At 35.5% G+C, this 23,603-nt stretch overlaps 3 protein-coding genes across 7 annotated transcripts; 2 read left to right on the top strand and 1 right to left on the bottom strand.

Annotated features, from left to right (window-relative positions):
• Positions 1-1,118: 1,118 nt before the first annotated feature.
• LOC109807552 (topless-related protein 4) lies at positions 1,119-11,099 on the top strand. 4 transcript variants are annotated; one of them, XM_029273666.2, is made up of 26 exons: positions 1,119-1,360; positions 1,517-1,654; positions 1,746-1,925; positions 2,035-2,148; positions 2,242-2,400; positions 2,499-2,676; positions 2,770-2,884; positions 3,135-3,247; positions 4,401-4,569; positions 4,692-4,801; positions 4,903-4,972; positions 5,100-5,173; positions 5,338-5,433; positions 5,510-5,605; positions 6,513-6,640; positions 6,733-6,967; positions 7,049-7,213; positions 7,281-7,373; positions 7,462-7,608; positions 7,965-8,075; positions 8,160-8,339; positions 9,131-9,259; positions 9,459-9,554; positions 9,889-10,077; positions 10,271-10,434; positions 10,504-11,099. In XM_029273666.2, the coding sequence occupies exons 2-26, from the start codon at positions 1,575-1,577 to the stop codon at positions 10,703-10,705; spliced, it is 3,393 nt and encodes a 1,130-aa protein (XP_029129499.1). In that variant the 5' UTR covers positions 1,119-1,360; positions 1,517-1,574; the 3' UTR covers positions 10,706-11,099. The 4 variants fall into 4 exon arrangements, with proteins under 4 accessions (XP_029129499.1, XP_029129498.1, XP_020225686.1 ...); XM_029273665.2 differs by having other exon boundaries at positions 3,132-3,247; XM_020370097.3 differs by having other exon boundaries at positions 1,120-1,360; positions 2,761-2,884.
• Positions 11,100-15,252: 4,153 nt separating this feature from the next.
• On the bottom strand, positions 15,253-19,975 carry BRIZ1 (zinc finger (ubiquitin-hydrolase) domain-containing protein). 2 transcript variants are annotated; one of them, XM_020371777.3, is made up of 11 exons: positions 19,590-19,970; positions 19,410-19,518; positions 19,206-19,320; positions 19,026-19,123; positions 17,649-17,755; positions 17,221-17,476; positions 16,641-16,694; positions 16,167-16,310; positions 16,027-16,091; positions 15,826-15,880; positions 15,253-15,731 (listed from the first exon to the last, which is right to left on the bottom strand). In XM_020371777.3, exons 1-11 carry the CDS (start codon positions 19,847-19,849, stop codon positions 15,573-15,575), a joined length of 1,422 nt encoding a protein of 473 aa, XP_020227366.2. In that variant the 5' UTR covers positions 19,850-19,970; the 3' UTR covers positions 15,253-15,572. The 2 variants fall into 2 exon arrangements, with proteins under 2 accessions (XP_020227366.2, XP_020227367.2); XM_020371778.3 differs by lacking the exon at positions 16,641-16,694 and having other exon boundaries at positions 19,590-19,975.
• Positions 19,976-20,298: 323 nt separating this feature from the next.
• On the top strand, positions 20,299-22,681 carry LOC109809536 (putative clathrin assembly protein At4g32285). The gene has a single exon (XM_020372875.3). The coding sequence runs from the start codon at positions 20,624-20,626 to the stop codon at positions 22,442-22,444; it is 1,821 nt and encodes a 606-aa protein (XP_020228464.2). The 5' UTR covers positions 20,299-20,623; the 3' UTR covers positions 22,445-22,681.
• Positions 22,682-23,603: the final 922 nt, after the last annotated feature.

Here is a 23,603-nt window from a genome sequence, read left to right as displayed (position 1 = left end):
ATACTTAAATACCAGTTTTAAATATTTTAAAAAATGGTAAGATATTGTTGAAAAAGAAAAGTATTATTATATTCATTTTTATGAAAGTAAAACGAGTGATTTCTTTTAATAAACACTTATTACTTTTAGGTACTTAAAAATAAAATAAATTTTAAGGATCATTGTTGAAAAAATATAAAAAAATTGATTAAAGAAAAAGAGTAAGTATGTTGAACATGGCCTGATAAAGAAAATAGTAATTATTAATTTTAAATATTTTAAAAAATGGTAACATCTTGTTGAAAAATAAAAGTATTGGTATATTCATTAACTAGCTAAAAAGCAATGTATATAATAATTATTTATTTTATATAATTATTGGTAACATGTAACATGAACTTTTGTAACATGATATAATAAAGAAAAAAGATGCTACTGATATTTTCATTAATAACAATAAATGTATTTTACACAGTTATTTGGGTGTCACTGGAGGGGATAGCCTTTACAATTTACAAAGACGCAAATAAATGATATCATTAAGATGGGATCCACCAACGACGCATGGAATAATAGTTGTGCCATGACATGTGAATCCTAATCTACCTCAACAGGGGAAAAAAGAGTAAAATATTCTAATAATATAAAAAATATTTGTTTTTGTTGCCTTTTCAATCAATCAAAAACAAATTAAATAAATTTGTATTTTCTTTCTTTTTATAATAAAGCAGTTGAAATCAGTACCAAATAAAAGCACACAGACGACGTACCTAGTCAGAAAAAGAGCCAAATAGAGGAAAATTCCTGGAGGCCAAATATGGGCATAACATGATACATTTCTTCATTTATTTATTTAATTTAAAAATCTCAAATGTTAAATTAGTGTTTAATAAATAACAAATCCAGGTCACAGCAAAAATTAGGAAATAATTAGTGTTAACCGCAGGTTGAAAACGCCGCGAGTCCCCCGAAAATAAATCCAAATCTAAGACTCTTGATAAGCAATGGCATATCACAGAGCACATAAGCAGGGGTGCTTATCATAAGGGAGTGTACTTATCCAACTACTTATAATACAAACCCATGATTCCATCTCATCTCGTTCTCGCTCACGCTATTTAAACTGTCTGATAACATTATTTCGTCGCTCATCACAAACACAATTGTTCTCTCTTCTCTCTCTATCTATTCACGTTTTTCTCTTTCTCCTTCTTCTTGAAATCCCTAGCCCCCTTTTGTGGTATAAATACTCAACCAGAAGAGGAGCTCTAACACAAGAAAAGCTAGAGAGAGAAAGTAGAGCGAGAAAATACTGAAACCCTCCCTCGCCATTCTCGTTCTGCTCCGACCCTCTCGATCTGTGCCAGGGATTCTCTGGCAGGTGAGAGTTCCTTCGCCCTCTCATTTTGTCCTTTCTAGCATGTTTTTTCTCTCCAATTTAAAGTTCCTCCTGATTGTGATGTTTTTCTATGCACGTATTTTCATGAATTTCTGGTTTTGATGTATCGCCTGTTGAATTCTGTGTTTCGATGTTCAGGTATTGTTGATCTGTTCGGTTCTGGATCTTTCGGGCGGGTTTTCTTGAGAGCACCGTCATGTCTTCCCTCAGCAGGGAGCTTGTTTTTCTCATACTTCAGTTTCTTGACGAAGAGAAATTTAAGGAGACTGTTCACAAGTACGTTAATTTAAATTTGTTTCAGGTTTTTATTTCCTTCGTTTATTAATTAATTAATAATTAATTTCTATGTGAATTTGTGAACGTCAAGGTTGGAGCAAGAATCGGGATTTTTCTTTAACATGAGGTATTTCGAGGATATGGTGACGAATGGGGAGTGGGATGAGGTGGAGAAGTACTTGTCAGGTTTTACGAAGGTGGATGACAATAGATACTCCATGAAGATCTTCTTTGAGATACGGAAGCAGAAGTACCTAGAAGCATTGGACAAGTATGATAACCGTAGTGATTGGCTGAGTTATTCTTTTTCCAATTTGCTTATTGCTTAGTCATTTATTTTTTTATTACTTAAAAATTGAATGGGAAACATATTGTCGCAGGCAAGATCGAGCAAAAGCCGTGGAAATTTTAGTCAAGGACTTGAAAGTATTTGCTGCATTTAATGAAGAGCTTTTTAAGGAAATCACACAGTTGTTGACTTTGGATAACTTTAGGTATAATACTGTACCCTTTGGTTTTATGTTTTGGTGCCTGGTTTTTTAATATCTTTATTCCTGGCCTATAATGCGGGTTTAATGATTTTGCAGACATAATGAACAGCTATCCAAGTATGGAGATACAAAATCTGCACGAGGCATAATGCTGGCTGAACTGAAGAAATTAATAGAAGCTAACCCTTTGTTTCGTGACAAGCTTCAATTTCCTACCTTAAAGAACTCTAGATTGCGAACTCTAATTAATCAGAGGTTATTAAAAGATCTTGTTGCCTTTTATGTGTCAATATAATTCAATCTGTGATAATTTTAATGTTACTTACACCTATTATTTGTGTGTCAACTTGCAGTTTAAATTGGCAGCATCAACTTTGTAAGAACCCAAGGCCAAATCCTGACATAAAGACCCTTTTTGTAGACCATAGTTGTGGGCAACCAAATGGTGCACGGGCCCCATCTCCTGTTACCAATCCCTTAATGGGTGCTGTCCCAAAGGCTGGAGGTTTCCCGCCACTTGGTGCTCATGGTGTAAGTAAAACTCAGGACATAATTCATCCATGTCTTATATTAACATCTTTCTATACTTGTTATGACTCTTTATACATTTTTTAGCCATTTCAGCCCACACCAGCTGCTCTTCCGACATCACTTGCTGGGTGGATGGCTAACCCATCTCCTGTTCCACACCCTTCGGCTTCTGCTGGACCCATAGGTTTGGCCACAGCCAATAATGCAGGTAAGGTCATAAGTAATTGTTTTTTAGTGTTTCAAATAAACATGGCCAGAGAATTGACATTAGTTCTATGCTTGCAAAATGTGGTTTCTGTCTATCATGAGTATAATCACTCGTGATGGAGAAAACACATGCTGTATGCAATAGCAGCTAATTGCGCCATTCAATGAAACTGGATTGCACACTTTATATTCGACCAAACTGATTTTCTTTTTGCCCTGTTTGTTTTTTCTACTTGTGATAATGGTAGCAGCTATTTTAAAGCGCCCCAGAACCCCTCCTACCAATAACCCAGCTATGGACTATCAAACTGCGGATTCAGATCATGTATTGAAGAGAACAAGACCTTTTGGAATATCAGATGAAGTACAGTACCTTCATTCTATTTGCTTTTTTTGTTGTTGTCTTTTTTGTTTAATTTAAAAAAGAAAGTTTGAAGTTGTTGCTTATGCCTAAGAGTATTCCCTTCACTTTATTTTTATTTGTGTGCATCTGCACTTCTGTATGTTTTAGTGCTTGATGCTTTTTAAGTGTTTAACATTTTATGAAGCAGAAGTATTTGTCATTTCAAATTGGCTGCTGGTGGTGTCTGACCATTAATAAATTATTTGGTACTTTGGCACTCTGATCTTAATATACCCTCATTATTGCATGCTCTTATTGTTGGAAAGCTGCCTTCATTGTGGTCAACCTTAACCCGCTTTAATTGTGACTTCATTGGGGATGACTTAATTGCAGCATTGAGGGGGATGTGTTTATTATCACATCAATTAGAGATATGACCAATGTAGATATGGCTTGAGTAGTGCTCACCTTACAAGCTAGTTTTGTGGGTTTGAGTTAGATCTATCTTTAAATTCTAAGATGATATCAAAACCGATCATAAATTCATTGTTGGGTCAGCTGCATTGCCACACTCTAGGTCCATAGCCCTGGCGTGTGAGGGTGTGTTGGAAAGTTGCCTTAATTGTAGTCACCCCTAGCCCACCTTAACTGCAGCCTCTGAGGCCTTCTTAAGATTTACATTTAGGCTGATCAGTAATGAGATATTGATTCTTCCATTATGGAATAGTAGAGGGAAAATTGGATTAGGGTTTGCCTGGAAATTTCCTTTGTGTTTTCATATCCTCCATTTTTACAACAAAACTGTGTTGAGTTTTTCTTCCTGTTTTCAAAATTGAAAATGTGTTTCAAAATGCTTTCTGGAGAACCATTTGTCTTATATGCAGACTGAGAGCACAACTGAATAACAAGTAGTTTTCATTGGTTCTCTTTTGAAAATTATTTTCATGCCACAGATTAATAAGTTGCATTTATGAGGAGAACAAAAAGTTTCTTGGTACATCTTGTTGGGCCAATGGAATCATATGATTTATGTTGCCGTGTTATCTAATTCAAGCTGTTTTTCTATTCTATGTTGAGTTTTATCCACCTTACATCTTTGCAATGAAAAGTGCACCCGCTAATTAGAGTGGTAACTTATTGTATTTGACCTGTACCTGTTACAATGTTTCATCAGGTCAATAATCTACCAGTAAATTTGCTTCCTGTTGCATACTCTGGTCAGAGCCATGGTCAGAGCTCCTATTCCTCTGATGACTTGCCCAAGACTGTTGTGATGACTCTCAACCAAGGTTCACTAGTCAAAAGTATGGACTTCCATCCACTTCAGCAAATTCTACTTCTTGGTAAGCCTCTTTTGGTGTGTGTCAGTTATGTCTCAATAATTTCTTCTGTTTTTGTATGTTATATATCCATTGATTTTATTTGATATTCATTTACATACTTATTTGTTTCTGTTGATGGTTAGTTGGAACAAACATGGGCGATGTTATGGTGTGGGATATAGGCAGCCGTGAAAGGATTGCACATAAAAATTTTAAAGTCTGGGAACTTGGAGCATGCTCTGTTCCTTTACAAGTATGCTTCTTGAAAAAAAAATTTGTCAATGCTTCATATTTATTATTTTTTTTAAGACTGCTTGTCAAGCTGTGATTACTAATACCCTATTTCTTATATAGGCATCTCTTTCTAATGATTACTCAGCATCAGTCAATCGTGTGGTGTGGAGTCCTGATGGAACACTTTGCAGTATGTTCTAATGAGTTTTTGTGTGTTACTTTCTGATTAACTAAGGAGTCTTGTCATGTTTCTGCTGTTTTGCCTTGAACACAAATTTGCAATGAGTTAAAGTTTGATTTATCCTATGATATTTCAGGTGTTGCTTATTCCAAACACATTGTACACATATATTCCTATCACGGTGGGGATGATCTTAGAAATCATCTAGAGGTTTGTTTGTCTATCTAACATCCATTAGATTTTCTTCTGCAAGGTCATTATTTTTCTATAAATTTATAGCTATTCCTGTTTATGTCCTATCTATACATTGAAAGCAAAAGGCCCATAGCTTATCTGTTTGAAATATAGCTGCTCACTCAGTTTTTGTGGTTCAGATTGAAGCTCATGCTGGGAGCGTCAATGATCTTGCTTTTTCTTATCCAAACAAACAACTTTGTGTTGTGACCTGTGGAGAGGATAGGGTCATCAAGGTTAGTTAGTCACATATTTTGGAATAGATATTAATATAAATAAAAAATCTGTTTTTAAGCGTTCAAGGTTCTGTAGGTATGGGATGCAGTTACTGGTGCAAAGCAGTATGCTTTTGATGGTCATGAAGCTCCTGTATATTCTGTATGCCCTCATCACAAAGAAAGTATTCAGGTAATAGTTTATATCAGTGTGAATGTGTGTGCACTGTGCACACATGTTCATCAGTTGTCTGAACTCAGAAGGACTGAGTATGGTATTAAAGGAGAAAAAAATAAAAAGAAAAAAATTGTGCAGGGGGAAGTCATACAGATTACAACATGAGAAGTTTTGTAAACAATCTTGCTCAAATGCCTTCTTGTGCAAAGGACAAAGTCTTGTAACCTATAACCAGTCAACCTCAGTATATTTTGTACATGATTTTGGCTATTAATATTTTAGTTTTCATAGGGCTTACATGTGGACTATGACTTATCTGAAATGATGTCCATTCAATTTATTGAGGATGATGTTTGTGTAGTCACAACTCAAGCTCCTTTAGGCCTTGCAATCAGAGTATAGATAAATGCAGAATAGTAAATGTGTTAGTTCTTTACATGTGTGCTTGCACAATGCACATTTGTGTCTCTAAAATCTAGTTTTGGGGGAGGGATGCATTTGAAATGGAATTCCCTATTTGAATAAAATGTTTATAATTCAATTTGAAATAGTTCCTCCTTAAATTGATGTTTCTCTATTTTGTGCATATTTTATTACAAGCTAGCAGACTGGGGTTCTTTACCACACCTAAAATAATAAGTGTGAAATATGATTTCAAGTTTCTATTCAGGTCCCTATAATTCATGGGTTATGTCAATTCTTCGTGAGCCATAGTTGTTTACTGGTTATGCTTGATCAATAATAGCATTACAATATGGACAAATATTTTTTGATCTGGAAGCTTGTGCTTGCTTGTAACATTTTCTAATTGTTGGATGCCCTGGCTGTGATAAAAAATAATTTATTTTATTTTATTTTTGTTTGCTTTGATTCAAAATTTTTATTGTATTATTTCCAATTGTGTTCTGATATGGCTCTGCAGTTCATCTTCTCAACTGCAACTGACGGAAAAATAAAGGCATGGTTGTATGATAACATGGGTTCTAGGGTTGACTATGATGCACCTGGTCATTCATCTACTACAATGGCATATAGTGCTGATGGATCAAGGTTCAGATATAAACAGTTTTCCTCTTTATCTTCCTTTGCTGTGTTTGGTGCATGAATTAGTTTAATTATTTTCTTATTATGCTGGTATTTAGATTGTTCTCATGTGGCACAAATAAAGAAGGGGAATCATTTCTAGTGGAATGGAATGAAAGTGAAGGAGCTGTGAAGCGTACTTATCATGGGCTTGGGAAGAGATCTGCTGGTGTTGTTCAATTTGATACAACTAAGAATCGTTTCTTAGCTGCTGGTGATGAGTTTTTGATCAAATTCTGGGACATGGATAATACAAACTTGTTGACAAGTGTTGATGCTGATGGTGGATTACTGGTAATTACTAGATTGACATTGTGTTTTATTTATCTGATGATAACTTCACTAAGTAGTAATACATGTCTTTGAAATCTGCAGGCTTCTCCCTGTATTAGATTTAACAAGGATGGAATACTGATGGCTGTCTCCACAAATGACAATGGTGTTAAAATTCTAGCTAATACAGAAGGAATTAGGCTGCTTCGGACAGTGGAGAATCGTACATTTGATGCTTCTAGAGTTGCTTCTGCTGCTGTTGTGAAGGTAAAACTTTTAGTATTTAGTTAATCTTCTTCAAGTACATGTTCTGAATCCTTCATGTTAAATTCAGGCACCTTCTATTGGATCTTTTCCTTCTAGCAATGTAACTGTTGGAACAAGCCTTGCTGATAGAGCTCCTCCAGTAGCAGCCATGGTTGGGATTGTGAGTTTTTCCACATATAAATCTGGTAATGAATGAGGACTCTATTTCTCCTTTTGTTTTTAATTGTATTCTTCATTTTTTTTTGTAGAATAATGATACTCGAAGTTTAGCTGATGTGAAACCCAGAATTGTTGATGAAGCTATGGATAAATCTAGGATTTGGAAGCTGACAGAAATAAATGAACCATCACAATGCCGTTCCCTGAAACTTCCTGATAGTTTATCATCAATGAGGGTATTGTCAGATAATAAAATCATATATATTCATCATCTTTTTCTTTTGCCATATGAAGCTGGTGCATAAACTAGTATTCTATTCTTATCAATGCATTCATGATCTGCTTTCCTATTGAATCACAACATTTAGAAAAATAAATATATTATTCGATAAATAGATGTCATTGTTGCTTGTACTGTATGTGTAGTGTGTGCCTGTGTGGCACACAATATCTTGCCTACATATTATTTCTGTTTGCATGTTGTGTTCAAAAATCTCTAGTGAGGTATTCCTCTCTTTTATTTTTCTTTTAGGATGCATGCATCTTATTACAAGTTTACAGTTATGCATTAATTTTTTAAATATTGTTTCAGGTTTCTAGATTAATTTATACAAATCAGGGGGTTGCAATTTTGGCTTTGGCAGCAAATGCTGTTCACAAGCTTTGGAAATGGCAGAGGAATGAGCGGAACACTTCCGGGAAGGTACCTATTATACTTGGTTGTGATTTCATTTCAACATACATGTTAATGTTTATATGATTTTTAAAACAAGTATTTCTTATTCAGGCCACGGCAAGTACTCAACCACAACTATGGCAACCATCTAGTGGAATATTGATGACTAATGATATAAGTGATACTAACCCAGAAGATGCTGTGTCATGTTTTGCACTGTCAAAGAATGACTCATATGTTATGTCTGCTTCAGGGGGGAAAATTTCCCTATTTAATATGATGACATTTAAGGTACATGGCCTTTATTTTGCATAATCTTGCATTCTAATTTAGAAAATTAAGTAGGTCTTGTTGCTAATTCTTTACTTAGAAAAAAATCTATGTACTGGTTAAACATACTAAGCTTAAATAGATATTCTAAGCATTTACTGCTAGTTAATATTACTATATTGAATTTGGACTACAACGTTGTTGGGATCACTGATCAGTCCTTGGTCCTCACTTCTCCTTGTATCAGTATTGTTGTTGTCAAAGGCTAGAACCTGTTCAGTTTGGTGCATAGTATAGCTTGTTCTCAGATTTGTCATTATACATGCTTATACCTCATTAAAAGTGTTTACAAATTGAGGCTTTTATGAATGCCTTAGATTGAAATGACAAAAGAAGTTACTGAATTTAGTCATGAAGTTGCAACCAAGATAATGGGAAATCAAGTAATCAACAACTTGGCTGCTTAAGTTGGGTGAAAGTAGTTTGGAGCCTAACATGTCTTCTTACTCTTTGTTTCTTTGTTTGTGTGTATGTGTTTGAGAGACAGCATAATGTTGCTTACGTTTATAGTAGTTTCTACTTTTTATCCTCTTTGACCTTTAAGCAGTATTGCCAAAATGGATAGACTATATCAAGAAAAAAATGCAACTCCACATGCATTAGATGATAGTATACTATTTACCAAGTATTCAGATACACATCATTTTGATGGTTTATTACTTTGTTTTAGTATTTGACCTCGGTTTCTATCTTGGTTTGTTGTTGCAATTGTATATCGTGGTTACATTAATTTATGTGAATCCCAACTGCAGACAATGACAACTTTCATGCCACCTCCACCAGCTGCTACATTTCTTGCATTTCATCCTCAAGACAACAATATTATTGCTATTGGCATGGAGGACTCTTCCATACAAATCTATAATGTTCGAGTGGATGAGGTATTACTCTATGCGTGATCCAGGCTACAGCTGTTGGTTAATTTTCATAAAATGATTTTTCTATATTGATATTAGCCTTCCCCCCTCCCCTCCACACAATGCTTAAAGATATCAGTCTAGTTTCATACATCGTTTTGGTGTTTAAGTGTTTTATAGTTTTTGGCGTTGACTTTTTTCTGTTTAATTTGTTTCCATCTAGGTCAAAACCAAGCTAAAAGGTCATCAGAAGAGAATTACTGGCCTTGCCTTTTCTCATGTTCTAAATGTGCTTGTATCATCCGGAGCTGACTCTCAGGTAGGGGGAATTTAAACTTTTAGCTCATTATGAGTTGCTAAAAGCTGAAGCCATCTTCATGGAAGGAATGGCTTTTTGTTGCTGTGACAGTCCAGAAATGTTGTAGCTAAACAAAACTGTGTTTTCCTGTGCATGTATGTTTGCACCGATTCACTTCAGTATTTTGCAACTTTTTTTTTGTTGATAATCAACAAGAATTGTAAAAGTATAGCTGAGTGGAAAATGATTTATTAGTATGAGATTATGACTGCTTTTGGAAGCATAATGTTGAGAGTCATTTAAGTTGATGAATAGAAATCATGAATGCATTACCTGATTTTCTTCATGTCAACAGTTGTGTGTTTGGAGCACAGATGGATGGGAAAAGCAAGCAAGTAAATTCTTACAAATGCCCAGTGGACGACCGCCAGCACCTCTTGCAGATACTCGGGTCCAATTTCATCTAGACCAGACACATTTACTGGCTGTTCATGAAACTCAAATAGCCTTATACGAGGCACCAAAGTTGGAATGTATTAAGCAGGTGTGCAAGTCATATAATATTACATATATGCATAAATCTGAATTCTTGCATTTATTTGCTTTTGTTTGGTGCAGTGCATTGTATGTAATTTAATTTAATTGCTAGCTCCATTTGGCTTCTTCATTTCAATGTGATCTCTAGCTCATGCCTGCAAGCTTAATATTGTGGTGCTTCTTGTTTTTTGTATGATCAGTTTTCGCCTCGGGAAGCCAATCCAATCACACATGCTACATACTCATGTGATAGTCAGTCAATATATGTAAGCTTTGAAGATGGAAGTGTTGGCGTTCTTACTGTTCCAGCGCTCAGATTAAGATGTAGAATAAATCAAACTGCTTATCTCCATCCCAACCCAAGGTCCGTTTTATTCTCAGCTGTGTTATTAAATTTTTCTTTTCTCATATCTGACTAAATTGTTCTTGACAGCTTGAGAGTGTATCCTCTTGTGATTGCTGCACATCCCTCCGAACCCAATCAATTTGCATTAGGACTTACCGATGGTGGAGTACATGTACTTGAACCATTAGAGTCAGAAGGAAAATGGGGCACTACACCTCCAAACGAGAACGGTGCTGGGCCTAGCACAACTTCAGGTGCCGCTGTTACAGAACAACAACCCCAAAGATGATGATGGCACATTATGTAGTACTTTCCTCTAAGGACCTTTGAGTGTGTGTTTGATTGCTGCATATGATCCCGCTCCCTGGTGCCTCCATTCGGTTTGCAAAGGGAAGCTGCGGAACTTAGGTGTTTGTAGGTTAGGACAAATCAATTGAATGAACCAATCACCTTGTCAGTGGCTTCCTAACCAATTTATGCAGAGTATGTTACTCGTACAGAAGGATTATTGGGCGTTGCAGAGTGGAGGAGGGTCATTGTTATTATTATTTGTTTTCTTTGGTCCTACCTTGATTTGTGTAGTATTTTTTTTAATATATATAGTGCTAGTCGTTATAGTTTTTCTTTTTCCGGCTAAAGTTAGATATTCTGATATTCAATTATGCAAGAATTCTTTTAGAGCATATTTTCGAGTTGGTTGAATGTTTCAGGCCTAAGTTAATGGATTTTCTTAGATATGCTTTTGGTTCCATTATTAGATTTCGCAATAACAAGGAACAGAATTAACTCTGATTATTAATTATTGTTGACTTCGTTGAATTTAGTTTTACAATCATGTTCAGAGCATTTATTAATGGATTGCCTTTGGTTTATTTACATTTCGCAATAACAATTATCAGAATTAACTCTTGAATATTAATTATAGATGGCTCTGACTTTATTGAAGATTGGTTTTACGCCTCTGGGATCAGGGCCATGTAAGGTTTTGCGAAAAAAAGAAGGTTCTACTATCTCTCTTGTTTTCATTGTCACCAACTAGCCCGAAACTACATCTTTCCAAGGTACTCTTCGCGGCTCTTTTCTAAGTTACACATCATCTTCACCTTTTATATATAAAAATATTCGTTTTTAGTTTTCCAATTTTAAAACGTCAACATTTTGTTCTTTTTTAAGATGTATCAAATTTTTTTGCCAGTACTATTTGTTTCTTTAAATTAGTATATGTATGAAGTGTTTAGTGATTGAAACTCGCTTATAAATTAGATTAACAGAGCTTGTATCTTTAGTTTTAACAAATTGATTTTTTCTTTAGTCTTAATTATAAGTATTAATAATTAATTTTTAAAACTACTCAAAAGTTGAATTTTTTATATATCCTTTATTTATTGTTAACTTTATAGTTTTCACTTATACCTAACATTAAATGTGACAATCATTTAAAGTATATTTAGACTAGAACTTGAATTTATCATAGAATTAATTAAAAATTAATAATATTTTTTTATATAATTAAAATTTTTTAAAATAAGAGTTAAAAATAAATATTTGCATATTTATGGAGACGGAAAAGATGGTCTAACACTATTTTGTAAGAAACAATCAGATAGAATGTGGGAGTTTCTGTGCTCCAGTCTCCGTTCTCTTTGGTATAGTCTCTGACAGTGCTCTTCTGCTCATTCTCTGATCCTTTTTGCAAATTATTTTAAGTCCAATCGATCATCGCCCAAGAAGTTTGTAGTTTTACTCCATAGTATGTTTCTTCCATGTTTCTATTGATTTTGTTGAAATAAAATGGATTCAAAGTACTGAATATGAGGGTAGGGTAAATTTACAATACATAATAAAAACTATTTTTTTTGGTTGTGTTTTGTAGTTTTGGAAAACATGTTGAAAACTTTTGTGTGGATACCGAAACTAGTTTCCGTGTGATTATATGTTATGTAAACTGGTTTTGTAAATGACTTCTTTATTAAATAAATTACAAAAAAAATCCTAGTTGCCGAAAAATACAAGGTTCGGTATTTCTTATTATACCAATTAACAGATTACAACCTCATTATATAGAGGAGGTGTTGTTACAAGGAAATAAAACAAATAGCCTAATCACAATTTTACGAGAAATTTATACTAAATGATATAATTCTATTTTATAGAAATTACAAAAGCAAATAAGACAGCATTGATTCGTTTTAGAACTTTCCTTTCGTAGAGCTTTCGTTCTTTCAATACAAGTGATGCGAAAAACGGTAGAACTTGTTTGTTAGTGTACAATCAAAATCCTACATTGACAAAACAAGAAGAAAAATAAGAGTACAAAAAATAACCCATCACTATTTTATAATCATTTCCTCTCACTAGATAGCTCAATCTGTTATAATTAATTTTTGTTATTTTGTAGAATTAAAAGATTATATTTTAGAAAAATAATGATTTATAAATTTAAAAATAATTTCTTTTCGAAATTAATTTAACTTAAGTATATATTGTATAACTTATACTATTGTTGTACATATTTATTTTTTTTATAAAAAAAATATAAAAAGTTATAAATTTAAATAGAGGCTCAGGTGTCTTGAAATTAATTTCATCATCAATTAAGTACTCATCTTGCTTTTTTTCTCTTCAAGCACTTAAGGGTATAAATGTAACTCTCCATTTCTCTTGAGAAAATGTTTTGTCATAGACTTGAAAAACAATTTTATCTTTATTATTTATTTTGAATTCAAAATGATGGATAATTATAAAATTATTTTATACGTTGATTTGAATTAATGAAATGCAGTATCAAATAGTTTTTAAATTTTTAAAAAATTTACAGATTTAATCTATATATTAAAAACTTTAAATTCAACGGTTGGATCATTGAAATTTGATGTAGAATATGAGTTATTGAACAAAGTAAGTTTCGGTAAACTTCCTCCTAGAGAGTAAACAGATCTCTCTTCTTCCTCTCTCTCTCTCTCTCTCTCTCTCTATATATATATATATATATATATATATATATATATTGGGTTGTAATGTAGACATGGGAAAGTATTTTAAGGTGAGATATTGGAAGAAAGATACATAAAAGACTAGAATTCAATTAGATAACCATATAGAAATGAAGATCACCCTTTTAGAATATAAATGAAGTGGTTGAAATTACACCAAATAAGATGTGAAGACAAGCTTCATGAAAGAGATACATTGATGTTGTGGTTTTGATGGTTTTCCAATGGCTCACTTGATGAAAGTTGTAACTTGCTTGTGCTTGTATGCTTCTTTGATGTGTTTAGCTCTTGGGCTCTCTAGATGCTCGAAGGATTTCTCAAAGAGCTCAATTAAGACTCGAGAAACTAATAAATGATAAGATATTTTTGAAAGTTTAAAACGGAACCAAGAGCATGCGTGAATAAAAGTAATTTTATTTGTGAAATAATGGATTAAATTGATTGTTTTTGAAAACAATCATCAGGATCGAAATAATCAGTTATTCACTTTGGATAATTATTTGTTTTGCTATTTTTTTAAAGAAAATTTCCTCTTACTCTTCTAATCAATTAAAACATATCTTCTGTAATAATCAATTATTATATGATAAAATAATCGATTATTGTGTTATAATCTATAACTGTCTTTTGCTCCTATTTCGAGAGTGACTCCAAAAAATACCTTTTAAGAGATGTGTGAACTTAAAAGTGTAACATAAAACTGTTTTCAAATCTTTACAAAATTTTCATCAAATTGAAATCTATTTTTGGGGAAATTGATCAATAGGACTCATCAACTAAGTTTTTCAACTGTAAAAAATGCATACACCTTTTTCTTTATTTCACTTGTTTGTCCTAATTGAGATTCCACTTCCTGAAGATTATTTGTAGAAGGTTTTTACATGTGATCAAGGTGTTCTTGATGGTTTTTCAAGAAACTGTGTTTATTGAGTGTCTATTGCATGAGTTATGATATTTGTCTGAGAAGATATTTTATGAGTGTTATTTTTATAATTTTATTACAAACATACTCCACAATGATGAGATATTGTCCGCTTTGGGTCTTAGCCCTCACGGTTTTGCTTTTGGTCATCACCCAAAAGGCCTTTCAATCATTGAAGTATGTTTGTATTATATAAGTTGTTATTATTTGTCATATTTTATCGATGTTGGACTTGTTTGTATCCCAACAATTGTAGTTGTGTTTTTGTAAAAAAACCAAATATTTTTTAGTGAACAATCTTAAGCAAGTTAATTAAAGACTCTACATAATTTATAATGGAGTGATTGAATCGGGTTAGATTGACTTGGGTACATGTATCGAAATAAAATTATACTAAAACATTTATGATCTTGTGAAAATAAAATATTTGTTGACATGAGAAATTTGATTGTCAGTTGGTTCATCGTATTTGACCAATTTTGATCGCTTCCGATAGATTGTTAGATTCAGTAAACTTTAATTTCCAGATGAGAATTAACAAATAACATTCACTTGTTGTCACTATTCAGCTTGACACATCTTCACTGAGAATTGAATGGTGACAACAGAAGGGGAATAATTTATTTGCAAAGAACATTTTTTTATTTATTACTTCTCTATCCATTATTTTTCAAAATAGCAAATCTCAAGCTACTAGCCATCACCCCTCGTTGTCTAGTGCATCATCACTTGACCAATCCCCGTCCAATAAAAAACAAACAACTTGCAAAAGATATGTTGGTAATAAATTCATTATCCGTTAAAATTTACTAAGAGTTGCGAAATATTACCCAAGATACATTCAATATGGAATGGAATTCATATCACTTGTTGAATCTTGATAAATTTCTATCAACAATAAAGAATTTACTGAAGAAAAAATTAAGTGTTGAGAAAGTACGACTGACATTGCAATGGAACTGAATTGTCGCTTGCTAATTTTTACTATAGCAGCCAGGTCAGCTACCACCAAAATCACGAACGCGTTACAGACTAACTGTTTACAAGCATCAACTATACATCTAAAATATGCAGACAGCAATCCAAGGTCATGAGTTGGATATGCCTCCATATTATGCAGAGCAAACATCAAATGTTTGGGCCCTTAACAAGTATCGGTGTAATAATCAAAAGCAGTGTCCTTCCCTTCTAAAAAGCAAAATATCCATAAGTTCGAACATGTGTTCAGGTTGAGGTAGCAACTAATTCCGCCTTCGACCAGACTTTCTATTTCTCTTACTGTGGCCTGGAGAAGATTGTTCATAGGCAACCGGTAGGACTTTTCCCTCCTTGATTCCATTTGAATCTGACATTTTATCGATTGTCTTTTGCGCTTGTAGAAAAATCTTGATATCTCTAATCTGTTGGGCCATCATTTAACCCCATCAGTCATCACAGAACAATAAATTTGGATAACTTCTCTGTATGAAGAATCATTGAAGATAGTTGCAATACCTGTTCCTCCAAATCAATTATTTTCTCATTCACCAATTTAATTGATGTAGCTTCCCTAAATGATCACATATTTAGACAGGTATCCAGAAGAAGTGTTAGTCTGAAGTGGTGATTTCAGAGGTATCTATAATGTGGTAATTTCTTATTTACTGTCAGTGAATCAAATTTAAACTAGGATGAAAAATATAAAATCATTTATACCTCTCTTCAGCTTCTTTAACCTTCTTACGCCAAACCTCTTGATTTTTTATGAGTTTCTGATTGACCTAAAGATCAGAACGAAAGGCTAAATAGCAGAAGAATTCAAGAAAATAATAAACCGAATGCCAGAGAGAAGTTACCTCAGCAATGGCATTTCTTTCTTCTGCAGACTTTTCAAGTTCATTTTGGATATCCTGCATTTCAGAAGCTGCAGCTTTCTCCACTGCTTCAGACATGGAACTTTCCAATTTACTTTTTGTCTCTACTAGTAAACATTCATAATACTAAAACAAAAAATTATTAACATAATCAGATTTCAAAAACACATCATCACCATTATTATTGCATCAGAAGATCAACAACATATGGAGAGTATCATAGCAATTGTGACAAAGACTTTCATCATAAGAGAAAGCAATCAGACTCAATGTTCCTAATCCCAACCACACAAATAGTAATTTCATCACCTCCAATGACATTTCTGGAACAAGTAATTTTCAGGCAAAGTTGATGACATTAATACTCTGCAGTTATGTACATCCAATTCTAAGACTCGTTTACAGAATTTTTCATCTCTCAAAGAAAGAATTTTAAGGACAACAGGGTTAACTCACTTGTCTTTGTGTCTCCAACTGAGATGTAAGAAGACGGTTGTATTCATCCACAATCTGTTCTCATGTTTAAAACCTAATTAGTGACCATGCAGGGCAATAAAAAGTTGGAAAAAAAAATAGTGCAAGATGCCAACTGCAATGGAAACAAAATACATCAAATACCACAAAATAAACAACCAAACAATTGAGACAAGGTCATTAAATGATTTTGTAACTTTCATAAGATTGCTTTTTAAAATTTCATCCCCCTATTCTATTTGAACTAACTATATGTGACTATGTCTACAATACAGTACAGACCACAGATGCCAGAGATGCCAACGTTAGTTGTTTCAGACTAATCTGTCCAAGCAAGTTTTAGCATAGCCATAAATAAAGATTGATGCTATATCCTCCTACTAATCCTCCCAATACTTTTATAAAGAAAGTATTAACTGCAAAAATAAATGCACTTGATGCTCTTAAAAATATAAAAAGTATTCAATACTTTCTTCATCTAGTATGTTGGAGGATTTAGCATTATTTATAAATAAAATACAAGAAAGACATTGAAGAGTTATATGACTTGTGAGAAACATACGGTTTCAACTTTGCTGTTGAAAAGGGCCCCATTAATTCCTAAATCTTCACGACATTCACACATACCACAATCTCCTTCCAGTGACATACAGCGTAAATTCATCTCCTCCAACTTGCCATCAGTTTTAGACTGGTTCTGGTTCAGTCGATGGACATAACTGTCACCCACATAATCCCAAATTTGCTGTGTTTTAAAATCAAGAGAATAGCAATGCTGAGTATCTTTCCAATGCCGAATAGCATGTCCTTCTTTATATCTAGATAAAAAGAAAAATCACTGTATTAAAGTCTTCCCACACAACAAAAGCACAATAGCACATGACATATCAAGGACAATAAATTGTGAATTGTTTAATATATTAATAATGGGCTTTGAGTTTCATACACAAGTTATCAACGGAAATAGAAGAAATGATAATAATATGTTACCTTCCACATCCAACAAATCCACAAATCATACAAACCCAGAGGTCATCTAAAGTTCCACAAATAAAGCAGTTTGGTTTCTCATCCTGTTGCTGACAGAATCGACAAACCTACAATATAAACATCAAAGGCTCTTTTCAATACAATTCTCCATCAATAAGGTAATCCTTTTACTTTGCTTCCGGTTTTCAAAGGTTTGCATAAGAAACTGTTAAAATAATTAAAATTTATTTTCATTGTTTCATACACAAATTGAAAACCTTTGAAAATAGAAAAAATTGAAAACAAGGTGGTATTCTTAAACTTCAAGGTAAAAACAAGAAACAAAAATAGAAATTATTTTCTCAAAGTAAACAAACCATCCAGATTATCTTTTCTAGTGAGAGACTAGGAAGTGTACTTTAGAGAGAAAAGAGAGAAGTTAGGATTGTTGATTGAATAACCAAGATTGTTATAAAATATGTGCACACATAAAATAAAATAAAGTATAAATTTTAAGTTCTAGTCCCTTAGTTTCCCAATCAAAAGTTTTTAATCTTCTCTTTATTATCTACCATGCAACCCTCACTTTAGAAGAAACAAATTCACAAGTTAAATATCAATGGTGTATCTGTGTTACAAATTACAATTCATATGAAATTACTCTATCTGTAATCATATAAGCAGAGATGTAGCCCCCTGACGCTCTAATTTCCATCCTCATTTTTAAGAAAACCAAAACGAACAACAGATTGAATCTTCTTAAAATTAATAATTATTCCCAGCTTATGTATGCAGGGCTGTAGCAAACACTCTAATCATATTCCAGCCTCTCAAAATTAATGACTTGAGGGAAGAGAAGGGGGGGGGGGGGGGTTGAAATAGAATGAGTGGCTTTTAATATTCAGAAGGTGCATCAATAAGAGTCTACATTTCATCTTGATACATGAATTTGAGCTGATGAAATCATAACATTTTTGCTATGAAAATTTCCATCCCCTTTACACCATTCATTTGGGACCTAGTGCGAAATCCTGAATTATCATCATGATTCATGATAACTAATAAGATGTCTAAGAAAAAATACAAGATGCTTTTAACTTCCAAAGACAATCCATCAGAAGTATTAGTCACAAAATTCTATATAATTAAATCCTTAAATGTTGATAAACAACAAGAGCTTATGGCAACCTGTAATTAACCTCAAAATTATATCATAGCTGGCCTATAGAATCCAAAAACAAATTTAGCAACACTAATGACCACGTTTCCCATCCAGTCTCACAACGCTCCAAGAAGAATTGAGGCTAAACTAACATGCGAAGAATTTAGAATCAGCTAAAACAACCAAATCCAGGAGCACAATAAAATGTTGAAACAAGGAACGAAGAACCTAAATACCTGACAAGACAAGTAGGTCCACTTGGAGACACAAGGGCATTGAAACGAGTGGTCACACAGTGTTGCTTGTATCCCACTCGTATCCGGGTCCAACCTCTCTATCATTCATAACCAATAGCTCAGAAGGCCAGGAAGAAACACAGAAAAACAAGAGTCTAAACAAACACAAATGCAACTCACCAAGACAAACTGGACAAGTTGGAATTTCCGTACAATCAGGAGGAGGAGTCCCTGCAACTTCCGCATATTCCGAATACTCCACCGATTGCAGAAATAAAATATGGCACACCTCCGCCTAAAATTCGATTATGATTGGAAATATAAAGCGAATCGAAAAGCGAAACGGTGTTGAAGAAATGACGCAGATACGAAATTAATATAGACCTCGGCAGGGGAAAACTTCTTGGCGTTGAAGTTGGTGTGAAATTGATCGGCGGCGAACTGGTCAACGAAGTGGAGCAAGACGCTGTAGCGATCTTCGGTGCCGTCGTTCCTGTTAGGGTTAGGGTTAGGGTTAGGGTTGCGTGGAAGGGAAGTAAGAGTGTGGAGTTGAAGGGAACGAACCTGATAAAGAGAAGGTGGTGGAGAGGGTCGAGGTGGGGTCCACAGAAGAGGATGAAGTCGTGGAAGGAGAGGTAGTTGGGGACGGCCAGGACCAAGAGGAGAGAGCTGTGGCTTGAGTGCGACTGCGAAGAGCTTCGGAACAAGTGCAGTGCTCCTCTGCGTTCCCTCAATTTAGCCTTCCATTCAGATTCCAATAGGGTTTCGGGATGGAGAGGGTGGTCCGCGTCCACTGAGTGGACTCGGAGCAAGAACATGGCCATTGCAATCTGTTAATCACCGCCGCTGTCTAGGCCCAACCTTTTTTTTATCAAAACAAAACCCTTGCTGCACGTGTCCACATTTCACTTTCTTATAACCCAACCTATGTCTGTTAAATCTAATTATGTGACTCTCTCCATAACTTTAAACACTTAATTTTTCTATAAATAATCATTTATCAATTAAAATTTACAATGTTATATAATTTAAAAATAATTAACAATCAAACTAATCCAAGGAAGAATTGCACGCAGATATTTTATAAATGTGGGAGGATCCCAGTGCGAAAAAGATATTGACTATACCTTTCATCCGTTGTGACTTGTGAGTGGATAACAACGTCAGCATGTCCCGTTACGCCGACACCGTCGTGTCATCTTTAAATAAAATTTAATTCGAATACGTAGTGTTTTTTTTATATTTATTTTATATATATCTACAAACGTAAACATCTTATAAAAATCATAGGAAAATTAAAGTAAAAAAATGTAAATTGATTTGTGTGTTTATTACGCGGTTTCGCAATCTCTGCTTAGTCTTCCTCTCTTCTCTTTCCTTCCATCACTCCACAACTTAAAATATACGCATACGCATGCCGCATTGATCACACTCACACCGGACCTCTTCATTTTTCACCGACCCAAGTCAAAGGATCACCGTCATCCTCTGTCTCCACACACACTCAGGAGTCACAACCGGGTAACCTGAAATTCCGATTAGAAAAAAGTCCATTTTAATTTTTCACAATTCGGCCCCCATTGTGAGCACTGAGCTCCATGGCATCGAGCACGATCCGCAAGGCGATCGGCGTGGTGAAGGACCAAACGAGCATCAGCATAGCGAAAGTGGCCGGAAATTTAGCCCCCGACCTGGAAGTGTTGGTGGTGAAAGCCACGACTCACGAGGAGGTCCCCGCCGACGAAAAATACATCAGAGAAATCCTCTCTCTCACATCGCATTCCCGAGCCTACATCAACGCTTCCTTCGTCGCCATTTCCAAGAGGCTCAACAGAACCCGCGATTGGATCGTCGCCGTCAAAGCCCTCATGCTCGTTCACAGACTCTTAATCGACGGCCACCCCGCCTTCGAGGAGGAAATCGTGTTCGCCACTCGCAGAGGTACGAGGATTCTCAACATGTCCGATTTCAGAGACGAGGCGCATTCTAGTTCCTGGGATCACGCGGGCTTCGTCAGGGTTTACGCCTTGTATCTCGACGAGAAGGTTGAGTTTGTTTCGTACCGGAGGAAGCTCAGGGGGAGTGTTGAATCTGAGGATGGAGAGTTTAGAGAGGATCAGAATAATAATAATAATAAGGTTACCCCTGTGAGGGAAATGGGAGCTGAGAGGGTTTTGGAGAGGTTGAAGCATTTGCTTAGGATGCTTGATCGTGTGTTGGGGTGTAGGCCTAGTGGTGCTGCTAAGAGCAATAGGTTGGTGCTGGTTGCGCTTTACCAGATTGTGAGGGATAGTTTTAAGCTCTATGTGGAGGTGTGTGATGTGTTGGGGGTGCTGTTGGATCGCTTCACGGAGATGGAGTATGTGCATTGTGTTGGTGCCTTTGATTTTTATGTCAGTGCTGCTAAGATGATGGATGAGTTGGTGGGGTTCTACGGTTGGTGCAAGGATGTTGGGATCGCAAGGTCTTCTGAGTACCCTGAAGTGCAGAGGATCACTGATAAGCTTCTGGGGACTCTTGAGAGTTTCTTGAAGGATATGAATGATAGGGCGAAGAGTACTCCTGAGAGGAAGCTGGAGGTGAAGGTAGCTGTGCAAGAGGCAGAGGCGGGAATGAATGAGGTGAAGGCTCTTCCGGCGCCGGAGAGTATGAGTTTCACAGCTCCACCGGCTGCGGCCGTGTCGGTTCCGCAGCCTAAGGTGGTTAGTTCTCAAGAGGAGACAAGGGATTTGGTGGATTTAAGGGAAGATGGGGTTTCAGTTGATGAGCAAGGGAATAAGCTAGCTTTGGCATTGTTCAATGGGGCTGCAACTGTGAGGACAGAAGGTGCCTGGGAGGCTTTTCCTTCAAATGGGGAATCTGAAGTGAAGTCTGCATGGGAAACACCAGCTGCAGAAGTTGGGAAAGCAGATTGGGAATTGGCATTGGTGGAGACTAGTAGTAACTTGTCTAAGCAGAAAGCTGAGTTGGCAGGGGGGTTTGATCCACTGTTGCTGAATGGGATGTATGATCAAGGGACTGTGAGGCAGCATGTGAGCACAAGTCAGTTGAGTGGTGGCAGTGCTAGTAGTGTGGCACTGCCTGGACCTGGGAACAGTGGGACCCCAGTTCTGGCTTTGCCTGCTCCGGATGGGACGGTTCAAGCTGTAGGGCTTCAGGACCCGTTTGCGGCGTCGCTCTCGGTGCCGCCACCTTCGTACGTGCAAATAGCAGACATGGAGAAGAAGCACCATTTGCTTGTGCAGGAACAGCAGGTGTGGCAGCAGTATGGGAGGGATGGGATGCAAGGCCAAGTGGGGTTGGCCAGGGTTGCTGCTGCTCCTGGTTACTATGCTCCTCAACCTATGATGCCTTATGGAATGCCACAATTTGGGGGTGTTGGACAACCTGGAGGCTATTACCAAGCACCGTATTATTGAGTTGAAGTGAGGGAGGCACTTGTTTTTGTTACAAACTTTGTTTTTCGAGCACTCCGGAATTTGGAAGTCTCTCTCTCTCTTTTTTTTTTTTTTTTTTTTTTTTTATGTCTTTGCGTTTGGGTTATATAAATTTTCAAAAACTATTTGAAGAGTCTCATACTTCCCAAGTTATATAAACGATAGTATAGTATAGTATATATATATAATATTTAAGTGCTTAACATTTCTCGTTCCTCACTCCTGCTGCGTAATTTTGACACATCTGGTGGACTTTCGACGACTCAAACCCTCTACTATCAAGTGTTTTCTGTCTTTTCCTTAACGTAGTTTTATATATACCATAATATAATATGCAACATGGTCACTAACTAAATCTTGTCAAAACCCACCACAACTGTGGACAGAGGCTACGCACATGATAAGCCCAGAGAGCACCAGCGGCCCACTTCTACTCCATCCTCCGAATAAATCCAGCGAACTAAGGTAGGGTCGTGTCGTGGGATTAATTGTCTCGAGTATTTGGTTTCTTTTAGCTACGTTTATGTCATGGACTCCTACAGGAGCAGACTTTCAGGGAGAAGCTGTTGTTTCTTCTCTCTAGGTAAGCCCACCACCACCTGCACATTGCGTGGTAATGCTCTGTTGCTTCTTCATTGTAATTATTTTATTTTATTGCTTTTTTGGTGGAACCGAATTGCAGTTTATTATGCTTTAGTTCACACCTGAACCTCAAGGATTGAGGGCCTTGTTACGTCTTATTTCATTATTGCCCATGGACCTAATTTCTGTTACTTTTCTCTCCGGTGGATGAACTTGCAGAGGAAGTAATATAATCTTTTTAAGCCCTTTTGTAGTTGTGTTCGGATTACCACAGTTTATAGCTGTGTTTGGTAAAATAACTTGAAAAAAGAATCTTTAGATTATAATAGCCAACGTTGCTAGCTCTTCTTCTTTGGGATTGATCAAATTGATAAATCTATTAAATTAAAACAATTAAATTATTTTAAGAAATCCACTAAAAGTCGCCTCTTGTTATAGAAAGCAAATACTTAATCCTTTAAAAGAAGTCATTATCTATAACAACTTTTACCAGCAAATTACTGCCAGTAAGAAAACAAACTGAGAGAAGCACGTAAACTCATCCAACACCCACAAAAAT

This window comes from Cajanus cajan, chromosome 5 (genome assembly GCF_000230855.2).
Source record: "Cajanus cajan strain Asha chromosome 5, NIPB_CcT2T_4, whole genome shotgun sequence".
Taxonomy (NCBI): domain Eukaryota; kingdom Viridiplantae; phylum Streptophyta; class Magnoliopsida; order Fabales; family Fabaceae; genus Cajanus; species Cajanus cajan.
This window is presented reverse-complemented; position numbering and strand designations above follow the sequence as displayed.